General features: G+C 34.1%; 1 protein-coding gene across 2 annotated transcripts in view; it reads left to right on the plus strand.

The window, feature by feature from the left end:
• Nucleotides 1-15,720, plus strand: part of KIF18A (kinesin family member 18A) — an 85,597-nt gene that overhangs the window by 42,167 nt on the left and 27,710 nt on the right. For both annotated transcript variants that reach the window (XM_033208102.1, XM_033208103.1), the window contains exons 12-13: nucleotides 6,023-6,144; nucleotides 9,383-9,618. In XM_033208102.1, coding sequence (XP_033063993.1) covers nucleotides 6,023-6,144; nucleotides 9,383-9,618 — 358 coding nt within the window. The remainder of the gene's footprint in view (nucleotides 1-6,022; nucleotides 6,145-9,382; nucleotides 9,619-15,720) is intronic.

Consider the following 15,720-nt stretch of genomic DNA (forward strand, 5'->3'; position numbering starts at 1 on the left):
TTCATGATTGTAATATTACTGTTTCATATCTAGTCTCAAGTTTACACATCTAAGCCAGAAGAAGAGGAAAGAAAGGAGGGGGGATGGCTATATAGGAGAACAAAGATGTTTCCAAAAATTCCTAACAGACTAATGTGTTGGCTAGAAATATGTCACATGGCTATCTGTAGATAGAAGACACTCTGAAAAGATGACCTCCTTTTTTTTTTTTTTTTTTTTTGCATAATTACTCTGAACAGTATTGGAGCTCTCTCTTTTTTTCTAACTTTAAATTCTGGGATACGTGTGCAGAATGTGCAGATTTGTTACATAGGTACACATGTGCTGTGGTGGTTTGCTGCACCTATCAACTTGTCATCTAGGTTTTAAGCCTGGCATGCATTAGGTATTTGTCCTAATGCTCTCCCTCCCCTTGCCCCCTACGCCCGACAGCCTCCGGCATGTGATATTCCCGTCCCTGTGTCCATGTGTTCTCATTGTTCAACTCCCACTTATGAGTGAGAATGTGCAGTGTTTAGTTTTCTGTTCCTGTGTTAGTTTGCTGAGAATAATGGCTTCCAGCTTCATCCATGTCCCTGCAAAGGACATGAACTCATTCGTTTTTATGGCTGCATAGTATTGCATGGTGTATATGTGCAATATACTTTTTCTTTATCCAGTCTATCATTGTTGAGTATTTGGGTTGGTTTCAAGTCTTTGCTATTGTAAATAGTACTGCAATAAACATGTGTGCATGTGTCTTTATAGTAGAATGATTTATAATCTTTTGAGTATATACCCAGTAATGAGATTGGAGATCTCTTAATAAGAAAGAAGAAGAAAGTAAATATGGGCTAAGCAACTAGGAGCAACTGCTATGAAACAACTAATTTTCACCCAAATACTTAATAGTTTAATAAAAGAACAACTTCTTTTCAGTCTTTTTCTAAAAGGAAAAATATCTACAGTCTCTACTTTGGTGATGCTCTTCTGAAATTCTATAACTCTGTGTCAGCTAATTGATATGGAAACTTCCAAAATCTTTTAATTCCTAAAAGGGCACCAGACAGAAAATACAGGTGAAAGAAAATATAAAATATTTACCAACAAATGCCAGAGATCTTTAATGTTCAAAAGTACTAATTTTTTATAATTCAAAGATATTAGTCAATGCATTATGACTGGGGAATGGATTCTCTGATGGGCTAGCAATGGCTGTAAATGATTATTCTTTTAACATGAAAGCTCAGACATGACTGGAGAGAAAAGACTAGCAGTAGTAGTTAATGATGACAGTTCAAAGTAGTGAAAGGAGCAAGCAGCAGATACCCTGTTTGCTAAGAAGGAAGCCAAAGACAGTAGTTCCTTAGTATGGATATTTATTGAGCCAACAATTTAATCTGTACCTCAGAATATCTTGATAAAAGCATACCAGTCAGTTAGTTAAGTAGATTAGGACATTAAATATTGTATACAGCACATTCTAGTAATATTTTGCAATAATGTAACTTAGTCTGTAAGGCACTTTAAAATATTCCCCACAAAGAGAATGTAAACACTGGAAAGAGGATAAACTTTGGAGTGTTTGGTAATTCTGGCATATAGTAGTTGTTTTGAATACCAACTCTAACACTAATTATATGACTTTGGACAGTGCGTTTAACATTAATGTCTTAATTTGACATCTATAAATTTATTTAAGATATTATGAGCTTAAGTGGAGTGCTATATTCAAAGCCTAGCAACACTTAACAAATAATGGATGATAAGTAATAGTTTAATACTATTCTAAGCTACAATAGCATAGACATCAATAGCCAAGCAAGTTGTGCAAAGAATCCGTGTACACAGTTAACAAAAGAGTTAACTGCATCATATAATAGAATATAATATATAATATAATATAATTTCTCTTCCAGAACAGTGATTCTGACCTTTTTGGGTGTCATAGATGCCTTTGAGAATCTGTTCAAAGCTGTGTGGATTTTCTCCCAGATGGGAGATTGGGGACGTCAAATTCATACAATTTTGCATAAATATCCTAAGTCATTTGGGTTTCCTAAAACCCTTCCATTGACACAAGATTAAGAATATCTACTTCAGAAGGATCTATAGCACATTTTTTAAAAATGTGTCCATCTTGAGATGATATAATGACTCAAAAGGAGTAAGCAAAAAAAGACAAGATTCATTAATAAACTATAATATGGTTAGCTAGGATCAGAGGATATAACTTCTGAAATTCCATAGAAAGTCATAGAGGCTCATCATAGAATGCAACAGGCTCTATCACAGTACCTGTAGGAATACTGAAATATGGTTATGTTGTTGATAAAATCGTTTCAAAGAAAACGACTGATAACCCTGGCCAAATGAGTGTTTCTCATTTAATGCACAAGAGTTGCTTCTCTTGGATTGGTAGCAGGTGTGGAATGTTGACAATACTTTTCAATTTATTTCACTTATTATTTAATTGTTTATTTGGAGACTGTATATCTAAAGCAGTCATATTCTCAAGATTATCATTTTCTAAACTACATAAAACTCTTAAGTCTTTCGGTTAGTGTTAAACTTTGACCTCATTTAAAAATAACTACTGAAGATTCCTTAATTTGTTTGGTTACTTCGGGCTATGATATTCTCATAGATTATTTACCCCTTCTAGTCGGCAAAAATTTTCTCATGAAGAGTCTTGAAACAACTTTTTGTGTGTAGTAAAGTATAACATAAAATTTACCATCTTAACCATGTGTAGATATACACAGTTCAGTAGCATTAAGTATATTCGTTAAAAATTTTAAATATGTGTTTATATAAGTTTTAAATAATATTCCTAGAGTATTTTCACCTCTCAATATCCTAACTTAATTTACATTATGCTTGTATTATATGTTTGTCCATGTAATCAACATTCCAACTGCAGAAGTACTTAAGAACTTATGAAATATTAAGGAGGCAAAAAAGTCATTTGTAGAAATTTACTAGTTTGCCTTTTCTATCCCACATTACCATAAGCTTCCAATTTTAAAAATGGTATGGTATTGTTTCTGATATCATTATTATTGCTATTTTGTGTTTGCTTTTTTGTCTACTTTTTAGTGTTTATGAAGTTAATCAATATTGTCTAGATTATTTTTAATAAATTAAAACTTTTTCAATACAGTCAAATTAATTTTTCTAGCAATCTGTCATCTAGATTTCTCTTATGAAGAACTTTTGTATACCTGAATGTGAACCTGGAATTGATTTTTACATCTTTGTTTTTTATGCATTTTAACCCAAATAACTTGAACAAATAATATTAAAACCATTTTCATTGCCATCACCCAAATCTAACCCTCAATTCTTTTTTGTGCAGATATTTATAGCTGAAAAAATAGCTGAGAAAATTATCTAGTTATAAGCCATTATTTTTTATATAAGCAAATTGAGACATAGCTGTATGATAAAGGGACTTATCCAAGGTCAGACAACTCTGGACAAATACCCAGAACTTCTGACTTTCAAATTGCTGCTGTTTTCTCTATACTCTCCTGCATTATTAATTCTTCAATATTCTGAATCTGTCTGCTTCTCTTTATACCCCTCTACTGCTATCCCTAATTCAGACTCCTGTGCCCCATTATTGGACTGACACATTTGGTCTTTCTTCTCTGATTCATGTTCTACTGCAATTCATTTTCTCCACTGCAACCAAAGTGAATTTTAAAAGGTAAAACTGATCATGTTGTTCTTCAGTGCCTTCTCCCTAGAATAAATTCTCCATTGTGAGTTACCAGGCCTAACATGATCTGGCACCTGAATACTTCTCAAGGTTTATATATCACCTTTCATTATACTCTATAGCTATTACTGGCCTACTTATAGTTCTCAAAATAAGCCATGTTCTTCCAATCAGATTTAGTCATTAGTATGTCAAGAAAGACTCAAATTGTAAACTTGGTTTTCCAAAGTTAACAGGCTAGCCGAAGACCCATTATTGACTAATATAATTATACAATCAAGTCTTGTCTCTTTAAAAGACTGACTCAAGAAGATAAAGGAATAAGATTATCAGAGGATGTATATAAAGGAGGGATTTTTTTTCTTTATACTTTAGGTTTTAGGGTACATAAGCACAACGTGCAGGTTTGTTACATAGGTATACATGTGCCATGTTGGTTTGCTGCACCCATCAACTCATCATTTACATTAGGTATTTCTCCTAATGCTATAAGGAGAGATTTTTTTAAAGGAAAAAAGATGCAATGTGTGGCAAATATGTTCACACTATTATGATCATCCAATTTTCTAACTATTAATAGAAAGAACCAAAGAGATCATCTGATCCAACTCTTAAATTTTAGTCAAGTAAACTGATCTCCATAAAGAGTATATATTTGGCTTAAGGTGACATTTGTTTAAAGGTTAAACCCATCTCTGAAATCACATGACTCTAGCCATATCATCATGCCTCCTAAAGATAATTTTTTTCTAAAACATTTGATATATTTCTTGAAGTATAATGAATTACATAAATAACTCCTAACTTTAATATATCCAGACAAACAGGATGAGTGACATGGTTCTCTGTCATAGTCTCAATAACTGGTATTGGAAGTACTTTTTAAAAAGGAGAAAAATAAGTTTGACATTTTAGAAAATTATTGGTCAACTGCACATTGGAAAGGAGTTTTATTAAAATTGATTTAATCTTAATATTCTTTAAAAGAATCTGAAGAATACTTTGCATTGTTTCCACTCACTAAAGCTAAGATGGATTATGGGAATTGTCCCTAGGAGGAAGTTTTCAGTTTCCAGGCATAGCTCTCCTGCATATAGGGTTCCTGTCTTAGCCATTCAAAGTGTCCAAAGAATTTACATTTTTTTCATTGTATTGACTGAAATTTTTCCAATAAAGTTTCGGAGAATATTTGATTATCACCATTTATACTTTGGTGTGATCCCTTCGCTGATATTTTCTGTAGATAAGGTTTAGTAGGTTTAAGGAAAGACAAGTAACTTTAGGTAGTAGATTACAGGACACCTGGCCCTAGGCAGATGAGGCATAGGAAAATGGAGCCTACATAAAACATTTTCACACTTTTGCCAGGATGAAGCTTGTATCAAGAGTGGGTCTCAAGTCTTGTCTCTTTAAAAGAAGAAAGATTCAAGAAGATAAAGAAAAGTATCAGAGGATGTATATAAAGGATATTTTTCTTTTAAAGGAAAACAGATGGAATATTTGGCAAACATGTTCACACTATTATGATCATTTAATTTTCTAACTGGAAAGGACTGAAGAGATCTGATCCAGCTCTTAAATTTTATTCCAGTAAACTGATCTCCATAAAGGCTGTATATTCAACTTAAGGTAGCATTTGTTTCAAGTCCCTATAAGCCCATTTCTAAAATCACATGACTCATAGGCCAGTGCTCTAACCATATCATGCAACCAAAGGTGATATCAACCACATGATCTTTTGTTTCATGCAAAAAAAGAAATTTTTATTGCACACAACTCAAGACTTAGTACACTGGGGCTTTAACACTGAACTAACCTGACTCGATGCCTGTGCTGATGGTAAACTGTATGTTCTGGTATGAACAGAGAAATTATAAATAAATGAATACATCAATGAAATTGTTACTGATCAATGCAGTCAATGCTATGACAATATCGAGGGGTGGAGAGTGTCTATCCAAATACAATGCTCAAGGAAAGCCTTTCTGAGGAAGTGACATTTAAGCACAAACTAGTCATATTTATGTATTTTTACAATATCGTGAACAAGTTGGATAGACCAAGAAGCTGTCATCACAGTAAAATTTCTCCTGAATTCCTAACACTCAGTTTCTGAGGAAACACGAAAACTTATCTTGCTTGTAAATTATAGACAACCTTTTCCAGAACTCTTATTTTTCAAATTATTTCTAAACATATTATTTAATATCTAAAAAGAATTAAAACTATTGGCAACAATATAAAATAAGTGTTATTAAACTGATTTAATTTTAATATTCTTAGAGTAATCTGAAGTACATTTTATATTGTTTGTCCTAGGAACTCAAGAAAGATCTTCATTGTCACCATTTGCACCTCCAGAACAAAGATTTGAAAGCACAAATTAGACATATGATGGATCTAGCTTGTCTTCAGGAACAGCAACACAGGCAGACTGAGGCGTGAGTACATACATCTACCTATTTTCCAATTTTACCACTATATCTGAAGCACAGAAGTTCAATTTTCCACTGCCAGAAAATTGAGTTTTATGTGTTACAAGATACATTATTTTTAAGTGTCTGCCTGAACCAGAAAACATTGAGAGAGTTCTTTCCTTCCAACAAACTTTTTACATTGCTTTATAAATTTGAAAGTGTTTTTCTTTAAAAGTACGTTACTTTTACTTAATATATGCTATGGAATACAAAATTTCATAAGTACCTACACATTGAAAAGAAATTTGCCTTCTACCTCTATCTTCTAGCCATCCATGTCTCCTCTTAGAAGCAAGTGCTGTTAACATCACTTGAATTTTTAAGTAGGCAATTGTTAATTATTCATAATTTCAGAATTTTTTGCTGTCATTACAGTAAAGTTGCTAAATATCAGGTGTCCTGATTTTTATGGGATGCTATAAGAGACCTTTTATGTTCTCTCCTCTAGCTCAGTAGTAACATTAGTCATTTATTTTTTAAAACATAATAGTAAAAAAGAAAAAGTATGGCTTAATCTTTTTTTGTCACATTGGATACATCAGTCAACTCCTTAGGCATCACTTTGATGTTCCATGCAAATGAGAAATTTATTTCTCTAACTGCTTTCTGCTACTCTAAGAATCTATTCATGTTCTACTAGTGTGTTCAAATAACTGATAATTATCTTGATTTAGAGGAAATCATGTTAGTATACCTTTTTTTAAAAAAGAAAAATGAAAAACTTCAGGGAGTTATTCTTATGTGGCTGGAAGCTCAAACTAATCTCTTTATACTTTCTGTGTCTATTCCTAGAGCAGATATTGAATATTCATTTGCTAACACTCAAACCACTTACAAGAGCTGAAGTCATCAAGAAACATTAATTTATTTTAACCATACTACATTTGCTATATCAGACCCTAGATGAATACACTATCTTAAGATAGACATTAACCTTAAAATGGGGGAAAAAAGACTAACTCAATAATTTAGAAAATTGGTGAACTAGAGCGTCACAGAGGCAATGTGGCATAGAAGAAAGAAGATGAGTTTTGGAATCAGTCTTGAATTACAGCTTTTATGAGCAATATAACCTTATGCTGATTATTTAGCTTTGCTAAGCCATGGTTTTCTTATATAAAAATAGATTATAATACATTTCATATAAAGGTTATGAATAGATTATAATACATTTCATATAAAGTTTTTGAAAAGATTAAACATGAAAATAAATAACATGATATAATTCCTGTGTTATAGGTCCCTAGGACTACTTTCAGGTTCAGTGATTCATTAGGAGGACTTACATGACTCATCATATAGTTTTATCATTAGTTGTGCTTTATTTCAGCAAGAGGCTACAAAGCAAAATCAGCAAAGGGAGAAGGTACAGGGGGCAAAGTCTGCAGGAACCCTGACACAAAGTTTCAAGAGTCTTCCTCCAGTGGAATCACACAGAGTGTGTACAATTCCTCCAGCAAAAAGTTGTGGCAGCACATGTGAAATGTTGTCTGCTTTGGAAGCTCTTTTGAGTTCCGTGCCCCAGGTTTTTATTGGAAGCTAGTTGCATAGGCACTTTCTGCCAGGATGTATCAAAATTCCAGACTTTTCAAAAGGAGAGACAGTGTTTTAGCATAAACCATATTGTTTGTGCAAACAGTTTAAGCACAGTGAGCCATTCTTGTCATATGAGTTCTGGAAATGCTGGGAACCCTCCTAAAATCCATATTTTAAAATACCAGCCAGGTGTCAACCTTATAACCAAACCTGTCTTAGCAGTGTCAGGCCTACTATGATAACTTTCCTGCACAGTACCTGATTAGTGTAGATGCTAAATAAGTAATTGTTTAATTGCCTTTGATTAATAACTTCTTCTTGTACTTGTTACCTACTTGACTTAATTGCAGTACCCTCTAGCAACCCCCACCAAAAGGAAAAAGGTCACCATTTTTTGTGCTGCTATTGAAATATTTAAGACTCATAGGTTAAAAGGTGGTATTTCCTTGTGTATGAAAATTAATGCCTGATTAGTGTTTTCCCACTACCCTATCCATACTTCTACTGGTTCTCTTCTCCTCAATGTTATGAGACAACTGGAACATCATCTTGACGGACTCAGGATTCCAGGACTGAATCACTTCAAGATCGTTCATGTTGTTAGAAATCTTCCTTTATAGAAAAGTTGGGAACCACTGATTGAGTGTATAAATTTATAACTGTTTAGCTGTGACATTTCTTCAGTGACCACTTACATAGAAGTCTGATACACAAAAAATTACATTCAGTGCTACTCTAATTGTTACTAATAAGGAAGATTTTGAGTTAGAGCCATGAATCCAGTGCCCTAACGATTATTTGTACTCCCCATCCTTATCTACAACTTTTCTCCTTAAAATCCCTTTAAGTGCCATTCCAAAAGCCATTTCTTTAGGTCATTTAACTTAAAGGAGAGGTAGGTTTTGTTCTTTTGTTATGTGTTTGTGTGTGTGTGTGTGTGTTATAATATTGTATACCTAAAATATATCTCATCATTTCACATAGTATATTACTTTTTCATTTCAATTTTATGATAATTAGTAGCAGTAACAACATCTGTGGTTTGGAAATCACATTATGTTTTGCAAAAAGCTTTTATGTACATCTAATTCATTTAGCCAGGCACAGTGGCTTATCCCTGTAATCCCAGCACTTTGGGATGTAGAGGCAAGAGGATCTCTTGAGGCTAGGTGTTTGAGACCAACCTGGGCAACATAGCAAGACCCCATCTCTACCAAAAAAATAAAAAAATTGATCAGTGTAGTGGCTCACATCTGTGTTCCCAGCTACTCGGGAGCCTGAGGCGGGAGGATCAAGTGAGCCCAAGAGATCAAGGCTGCAATGAGATGATCATGCCACTGCACTCCAGCCTGGGCCACAGAGTGAGACCCTGTCTCTAAAAAATAAGTAAATAAGTATACTTAACTCATTTAGTCCTCAAAGCAATCTCCTGTTGTAAGTAGTGGCAATTTATCTATCCCACACATTACAGAGGAAAAACTTCAGTTTTTGCCTTGTCCAAGGTCATATGGAAGCAAGTGAAGACAATCTGAGACTAGAACTTAGTTCGTACATGGGAAATTATTTTAATGATATGCTAATACTTTGGGTGTTACATAAAAGAACTAAAATAATGTATTTAAGATGTAACATTTACCTCTCCTTTCTTCTCGTCTTCTGTATATAGAGTATTAAATGCTTTACTTCCAGCCCTAAGAAAACAATATTGCACATTAAATGAAGCTGGCCTGTCAAATGCTGCTTTTGAGTCTGACTTCAAAGAGATCGAACATTTGGTGGAGAGGAAAAAAGTGGTAGTTTGGGCTGACCAAACTGCTGAACAACCAAAGCAAAATGATCCACCAGGGATTTCTGTTCTAATGACTTTTCCACAACTTGGACCAATTCAGCCTATTTCTTGTTGTAAGTATAACTTTCATTTTAAGTAAATAGTAACATTATTTCTAAAGAGAACCTTTGTATATCAACCTATAGAACAGTTAATTTTTAATAGATTTGGCTATTTTATTAAAATTAATTGGGACCAGGCACGGTGGCTCACGCCTGTAATCCCAGCACTTTGGGAGGCCGAGGCGGGCAGATCATAAGGTCAGGAGATTGACACCATCCTGGCTAACACGGTGAAACCCCGTCTCTAGTAAAAATACAAAAAATTAGCCAGGCGTGGTGGTGAGCACCTGTAGTCCCAGCAACTCGGGAGGCTGAGACAGGAGAATGGCGTGAACCTGGGAGGTGGAGCTCGCAGTGAGCCGGGATGGCGCCACTGCACTCCATCTCAAAAAAAAAAAAAAAAAACTTAATGGGAAAATTACCTTTATAGTCATTTCAATTCACCAGTATCGTCCAAAGATCTAGAACAGGTATGCATTGATGTTCTAAATAACTCTAGCAGTAAAATTCATTTTACCCTCTTTTTTTTTTTTTTTTTTTTTTGAGACAGGGTCTCACCCTGTTGCCCAGGCTGGAGTGCAGTGGTGCAATCAAAACTTGCTGCAGCCTCCACTTCCTGGGCTCTAGCAATCCTCCCACTTCAGCCCAAGGAGTAGGCGGGACTTACAGGCATGCACCACCACCCCGGCTTTTTTTTTTTTTTTCCTGTGGAAACAAAGTATCACTATGTTACCCAGGCTGACCTCAAACTCCTGGACTCAAGCAGTTCTCTCCCTTGGCCTCCCAAATTGCTGAGATTATAGGCATGAGCCACTATGCCTGACTCGTTTTACCTATTTTTGATGGAATAATTTTGCTTCCTATCCTTCTTTAAAATGTAACCTCTATTAAGGGCAGGAAATTATCATTAATCATATCATATTCTATAATAATAATCTGTTCTTAAGATCAACTAACAATGTAGAGTTTACTATTTTTCTATTGACAAATCACTTGATATTTCTCTTTCTCTCATAAAAGTATGTATGAGACATTTTCATTGCAAAGCTAACATATAATGTTAGTTAAGAAAAAAATTCAGACAATGTAGAACATAAGAAGTAGAGTGCCATCTTTAACTCTTCTCAGAACCTCAATCTTATGCCCTATCTCAGAGATTAAATGCTGTTAAATATTTATTTTTGCAGTATGTGTATAATACAAATGTATTTGTATTACATAAAGCTTTTTGTTAAGTTTCACATGAATGCTAGTACATTACACATAGTGGTCTGCAACTTTTTTGTTTATTATGTTTATTGGTTTTATTTGTTTATTATGAACATTTTTAGGGTACATACATGAAGAATCTACCTCATTTTTTTATTGTTTTTGAGAATCCAGAGAATAGGCATACCATAATTTAATTAACCGTTTTCTATTAGTGAACAGTACATCAGAGAACATATCTGTATATTCACATTTGTGCGTGCATAGCAGAATCCTAGAAGCTGATTTGCCAGGTTAAAGGACATATCTTTTTTTTTTAATGCATCATGTTAAACTGCTTTTTATAATTTTTTTCTATGCTTAGTACACATGAGAGTACCTGTTTCATCTTCATCTAAACCAAAAGTAGTAACAACAGCAATAATAATAATAATAGTGCATAGTTTTTTGTTTATTTTGTTTTTTTTTTTTTTTTTGAGATGGAGTCTTGCTCTGTCACCCAGGGCTGGAGTGCAGTGGCACAATCTCTGCTCACTGCAAGCTCCGTCTCCCGGGTTCACGCGATTCTCCTGCCTCAGCCTTCCAAGTAGCGGGGACTACAGGTGCCCGCCACCACGCCCGGCCAATTTTGTGTATATTTAGTAGAGACGGGGTTTCACCATGTTAGCCAGGATGGTCTCAATCTCCTTACCTTGTGATCCACCCACCTCGGCCTCCCAAAGTGCTGGGATTACAGGTGTGAGCCACCACACCCAGCCGCATAGTCTTTTAAAATTTGTAACTCTCAGATTATTGATAAGGCCAATTCATCCCCTGTGAGGTATCCTTTGCTCATTCGCACTAGTGAAAATTTTTGTTTATTTGTTATGGGTTTGAGGGTCTTTTTGTTTGCTTAGATTTTTGCTTGGCACTTCATATCTAATAACTCTTTGTTCATTTGGTGCTTTTTTTATATATATATGTTAAGCAATAATTGATCAATTTATTAGACTTTTAACTTTTATATAGTCAAATCTGCCTGTATTTTCCATTATGGGGAATTTTCTTGAGATCTGGTGTTTGTTAGCCCCTCACTCCCAACTAGAGTCCATTTTTCTTATGTGAGCTAAATGTGTGCTGGGACATTTGGCTCAAATGTGTCCCAGCACACATTTAGCTCACCTAAGACAAATAGACAAATAGTTGGGAAAGAAGGGCTAATATGTAAGACCTTATTCACAGAGAATAATAATCTGTTGAAGTCAGATTTTATGTTAAGTGTTGCACCTGTGAATACAATCTGACTTCTGGCTTATTGAAATATTTCCCCAGTCTTTGGTTTTTAATAGTTTTATTATATTATGCCTAGTTGACTTTATTTTTACTTCTCTTAAGTGGGTTGATGACTTTCTGAATTTCTTTCTGCGTTATCTTTCATTTGTTTTGGAAAATTCTTAACCATTATCTCCTCACCTATTGCTTTTGTCACTTTTGCTCTCTCCTCTACTTTTGGGACTCCAATTATATTGCATGCCACTTTCTCATTGTATTGTTTATGCCTTTTACTCTTTTGCTTTTAATGTGTTTTTCTCACCCTGGATAATTTTGTTTCTCACATTCTGCGGTTTACTTTCTTTTTTCAGCTTTATCAAATGAGCCTTAAATCCATAAAATTTTTAATTTCAGTCACTACATTCCAATTCTGGAATTTCCATTTTATTCTTTTTTATAGTTTCATATCTTTGCAAAAATTGTTATTAAGTACAAAGCTTATAATTACAGTCAGCCATCCATATCCATGGGTTCTGCATCCATGGATTCAACCAAGTGATTAAAAAAAAAAAAAAAAAAAAAAAACTAGGATGGTTTCATCTGTACTGAACATATAGACTTTTTTTGGTCATTATTCCCTAAACAATGCATGATAACTATTTACATAGTATATATATAGTATTAGATATTGTAAGTAATCTAGAGATTATTAAAGCATATGGTAGGATTGTATAGGTTGTGTGCAAATGCTGTATTTTTTTTTTGTAAAGGATATGAGCATCCATGAATTTTAGTATGATCATGCAACCTATCCCTCACAAATACTGAGAGACAACTATAATTTAAAGTCTGTGTCTGAGAATTCCAAAGTCTGTAACCACTGGGTCTGTTTAGACTGATTTTCTTGCATGTGGTCTTAATTCCTCATATGCACGCAAATTTTTTGTGTGCCAGTCAGGTATTTGCAAAATTGTTTGCAGAATATTTTGATACATCTGATCACAATATTAAATATCTCAGAGAATATTTACAATTCCTTCTTTCAGACTCCAGGTAGCATTAGCAATTCAAAATCACCTCAGTCCTATTTCAAAGACTGAGATAATTTGATACTAAACTGTAGTTTCCTGAGGGCCGGCCTATTTCTGATTTGCCCTCTGCAGTATAGCTGTTCAGAGTCCCAACTCAAAGCAAGGAAGATTTACAAAGATCCTAATTTCCAATTCCAGCACCCTATTCCCACAAATTCTTAACACTGTTGCTATGCTTTTCTGCCAGCTCTTCCAGCATAAGCAAACAACCTCAAGGGGAAATTAGCTGAAATTGCAGAAGTTACTTTCCTGAGCCTCCAACTTCCTCCTGATACTCACCTATAGTTTTTCACCATCTTATTAATAATCCAATGCCTTCAAACAGATGTTTTTTATCTTTTGTCCAGACTTTTGATTGCCTTCAGAAGAAAGGTTGGTCGGAATTATCTCCATCTTTATTATTAGCAGAAGTTCCCTATATTATACCTTTACATTAAGAAAATAGGGAAAGTTGGATAGATTATCTTAAAACATATATATTGTATGTACACATATATATTCTTTTTCTTTTAATAAAGCATGTGACCTGACCTAGTTGTGATCTCTGGAGAACAAAACTTAAGTTTTTTTCAGATTCTCTTATACCTTTTGGGCGTTATTCTTTTTGTATAATGTACTCAAGATGTTAGAAAGGAAATAGGATTTTAACACGAAGATCGAGAAATACTGACCACCTGCTATATGATGCTCATTATTCCTTATTTAAAAATCTGTATTTTACATACAGTATAATTGCATACACTATACTTGTCAACAATAAAACAAAAGAATTTACTTGACTCTTAATTCCTTCTCGTAATATTTTTGAAGGAAAGACTTGAAGCCATGTTACATTTTATAATTACGTGTTTTCTCTTGAAAACATATTAGAAGGTGGGTTTTGTTTTTATAAAGTTTTGTTCTTGGCTTGTTGCTTTACTATTTCATTCAAATTATTTTAGAGATGAACTATTTATTTATTATGTATTTTCCATATCATGAATTATGTATGTTGTATACATGATGAATAGTGTCAAGGAGGAATAATAGAAACGGTGTTTATAAGTGAGTTCAAGTGCCTTAGGGATCTTTAAAAGTATTTACTAGATTAACTATATTCTTTTTACTTAAATACACACACATGCAGTGCTTTTAAGAATCTGGGGCAGGCACAGTGGCTTATGCCTGCAATCCCAGTATTTTGGGAGACTGAGGCAGGCTGATTGCTTGAGCCAGGGGTTCAAGACTATCCTGAGCAACATGACGAAACCCTGTCTCTACAAAAAATGCAAAACTTAGCCAGGCATAGTGGCCCATGCCTGTAATCCTAGCTAGCTACTTGGGAGGCTGAACTGGGAGGTTCACTTGAGCTTGGGAAGTTGAGGCTGCCGTGAGCCGAGATTGCACCATTGCACTCCAGCCTAAGCAACAAAGCAAGACTCTATCTCAAAAAAAAAAAAAAAAAAAAAAACTGATGAGATTAACTATAATGAATGTAGGCCATACTCCATTGTTGGGCATTTGGGTTGTTTAATAAATGTTCACTATTATTGCAAGGAATTTTTTAGTAAGCAAGCAAATATGTATATTTATCTTTGTGCTCATATCTGATTACCCCTACAATAAATTCTTTAGAAGTAAAATTTCCGGCTCAAGATAAATTATGCAAACATTATGCAAAATTTGCAATATATATTGTCAAGTAACTCCCCTACTTTAGGTGATTTTGACCCCCATCCAGCAGTATAAATGAATGAGCTTTTTTTTTGTTTTAGCCTCACCAGCTTTTGGTGTTAAAATATTTTTAATTTCTGCTTTTAGTAAATCAATTACAAACATGTATATAAGCACAAAGGATACTATGAGTACCATATGTCCAACACACCTAACTTTAAAACTTACCAGCTTGTAAGTTTATCTTATCTTACAAGCATGTCTAATCTTGAAAACCCATCTACTTTCCTCCATCCCAGCTCTTACACTAGATTATTTTAAAGTAGATCTCAGACAGCACATCATTTCTTCCATTTACATCAAGTATGTATAAAAGAAAAATGTCATCAAATATCTAATGTGTCCAAATTTCCCCCATTGTCTCATAAATTGTTTCTATGATTTGTTTGAATTAAGATCCAAACAAGGTTCATGCCTCTGCAGTCTTTTTTAATCTTGGACATTCTCCCACTTCTGTCTTTGCTAATTTTTAGGTTGATGCAGAAGTAATTGTGGTTTTCATCATTGAAAGTAATGGCAATGCTTGTTGATACTTTGCCAATAGTCATAAATACTATCTTTTTTCCATTTTCATTACTAATATAGTTGAGTGTGTTTTTTTTAATTGAAGACTCTTTTTTCTGTGAATTGCCCAGCCATCCATTGTACATTTTTCTGATATAGTCATCTTTTTCAACAATGGTTACTTTTTTACAAGATCTTAAGTGTAGGTTATTTTTTTCATTCATTCAACAGTGTTTAACTTATAGCAGTATTTCAGGCACTTGTCTGATGATAGGGATCAAAGTATGAAACAAACTCCACCACCCTCAAGGAGCTCACTTCTAGTAGAGAAAGACAATAATATAGT

The sequence above is a fragment of the Trachypithecus francoisi genome, unplaced genomic scaffold, assembly GCF_009764315.1.
Source record: "Trachypithecus francoisi isolate TF-2019V2 unplaced genomic scaffold, Tfra_2.0 Lachesis_group8, whole genome shotgun sequence".
In the NCBI taxonomy this organism is placed as follows: Eukaryota; Metazoa; Chordata; class Mammalia; order Primates; family Cercopithecidae; genus Trachypithecus; species Trachypithecus francoisi.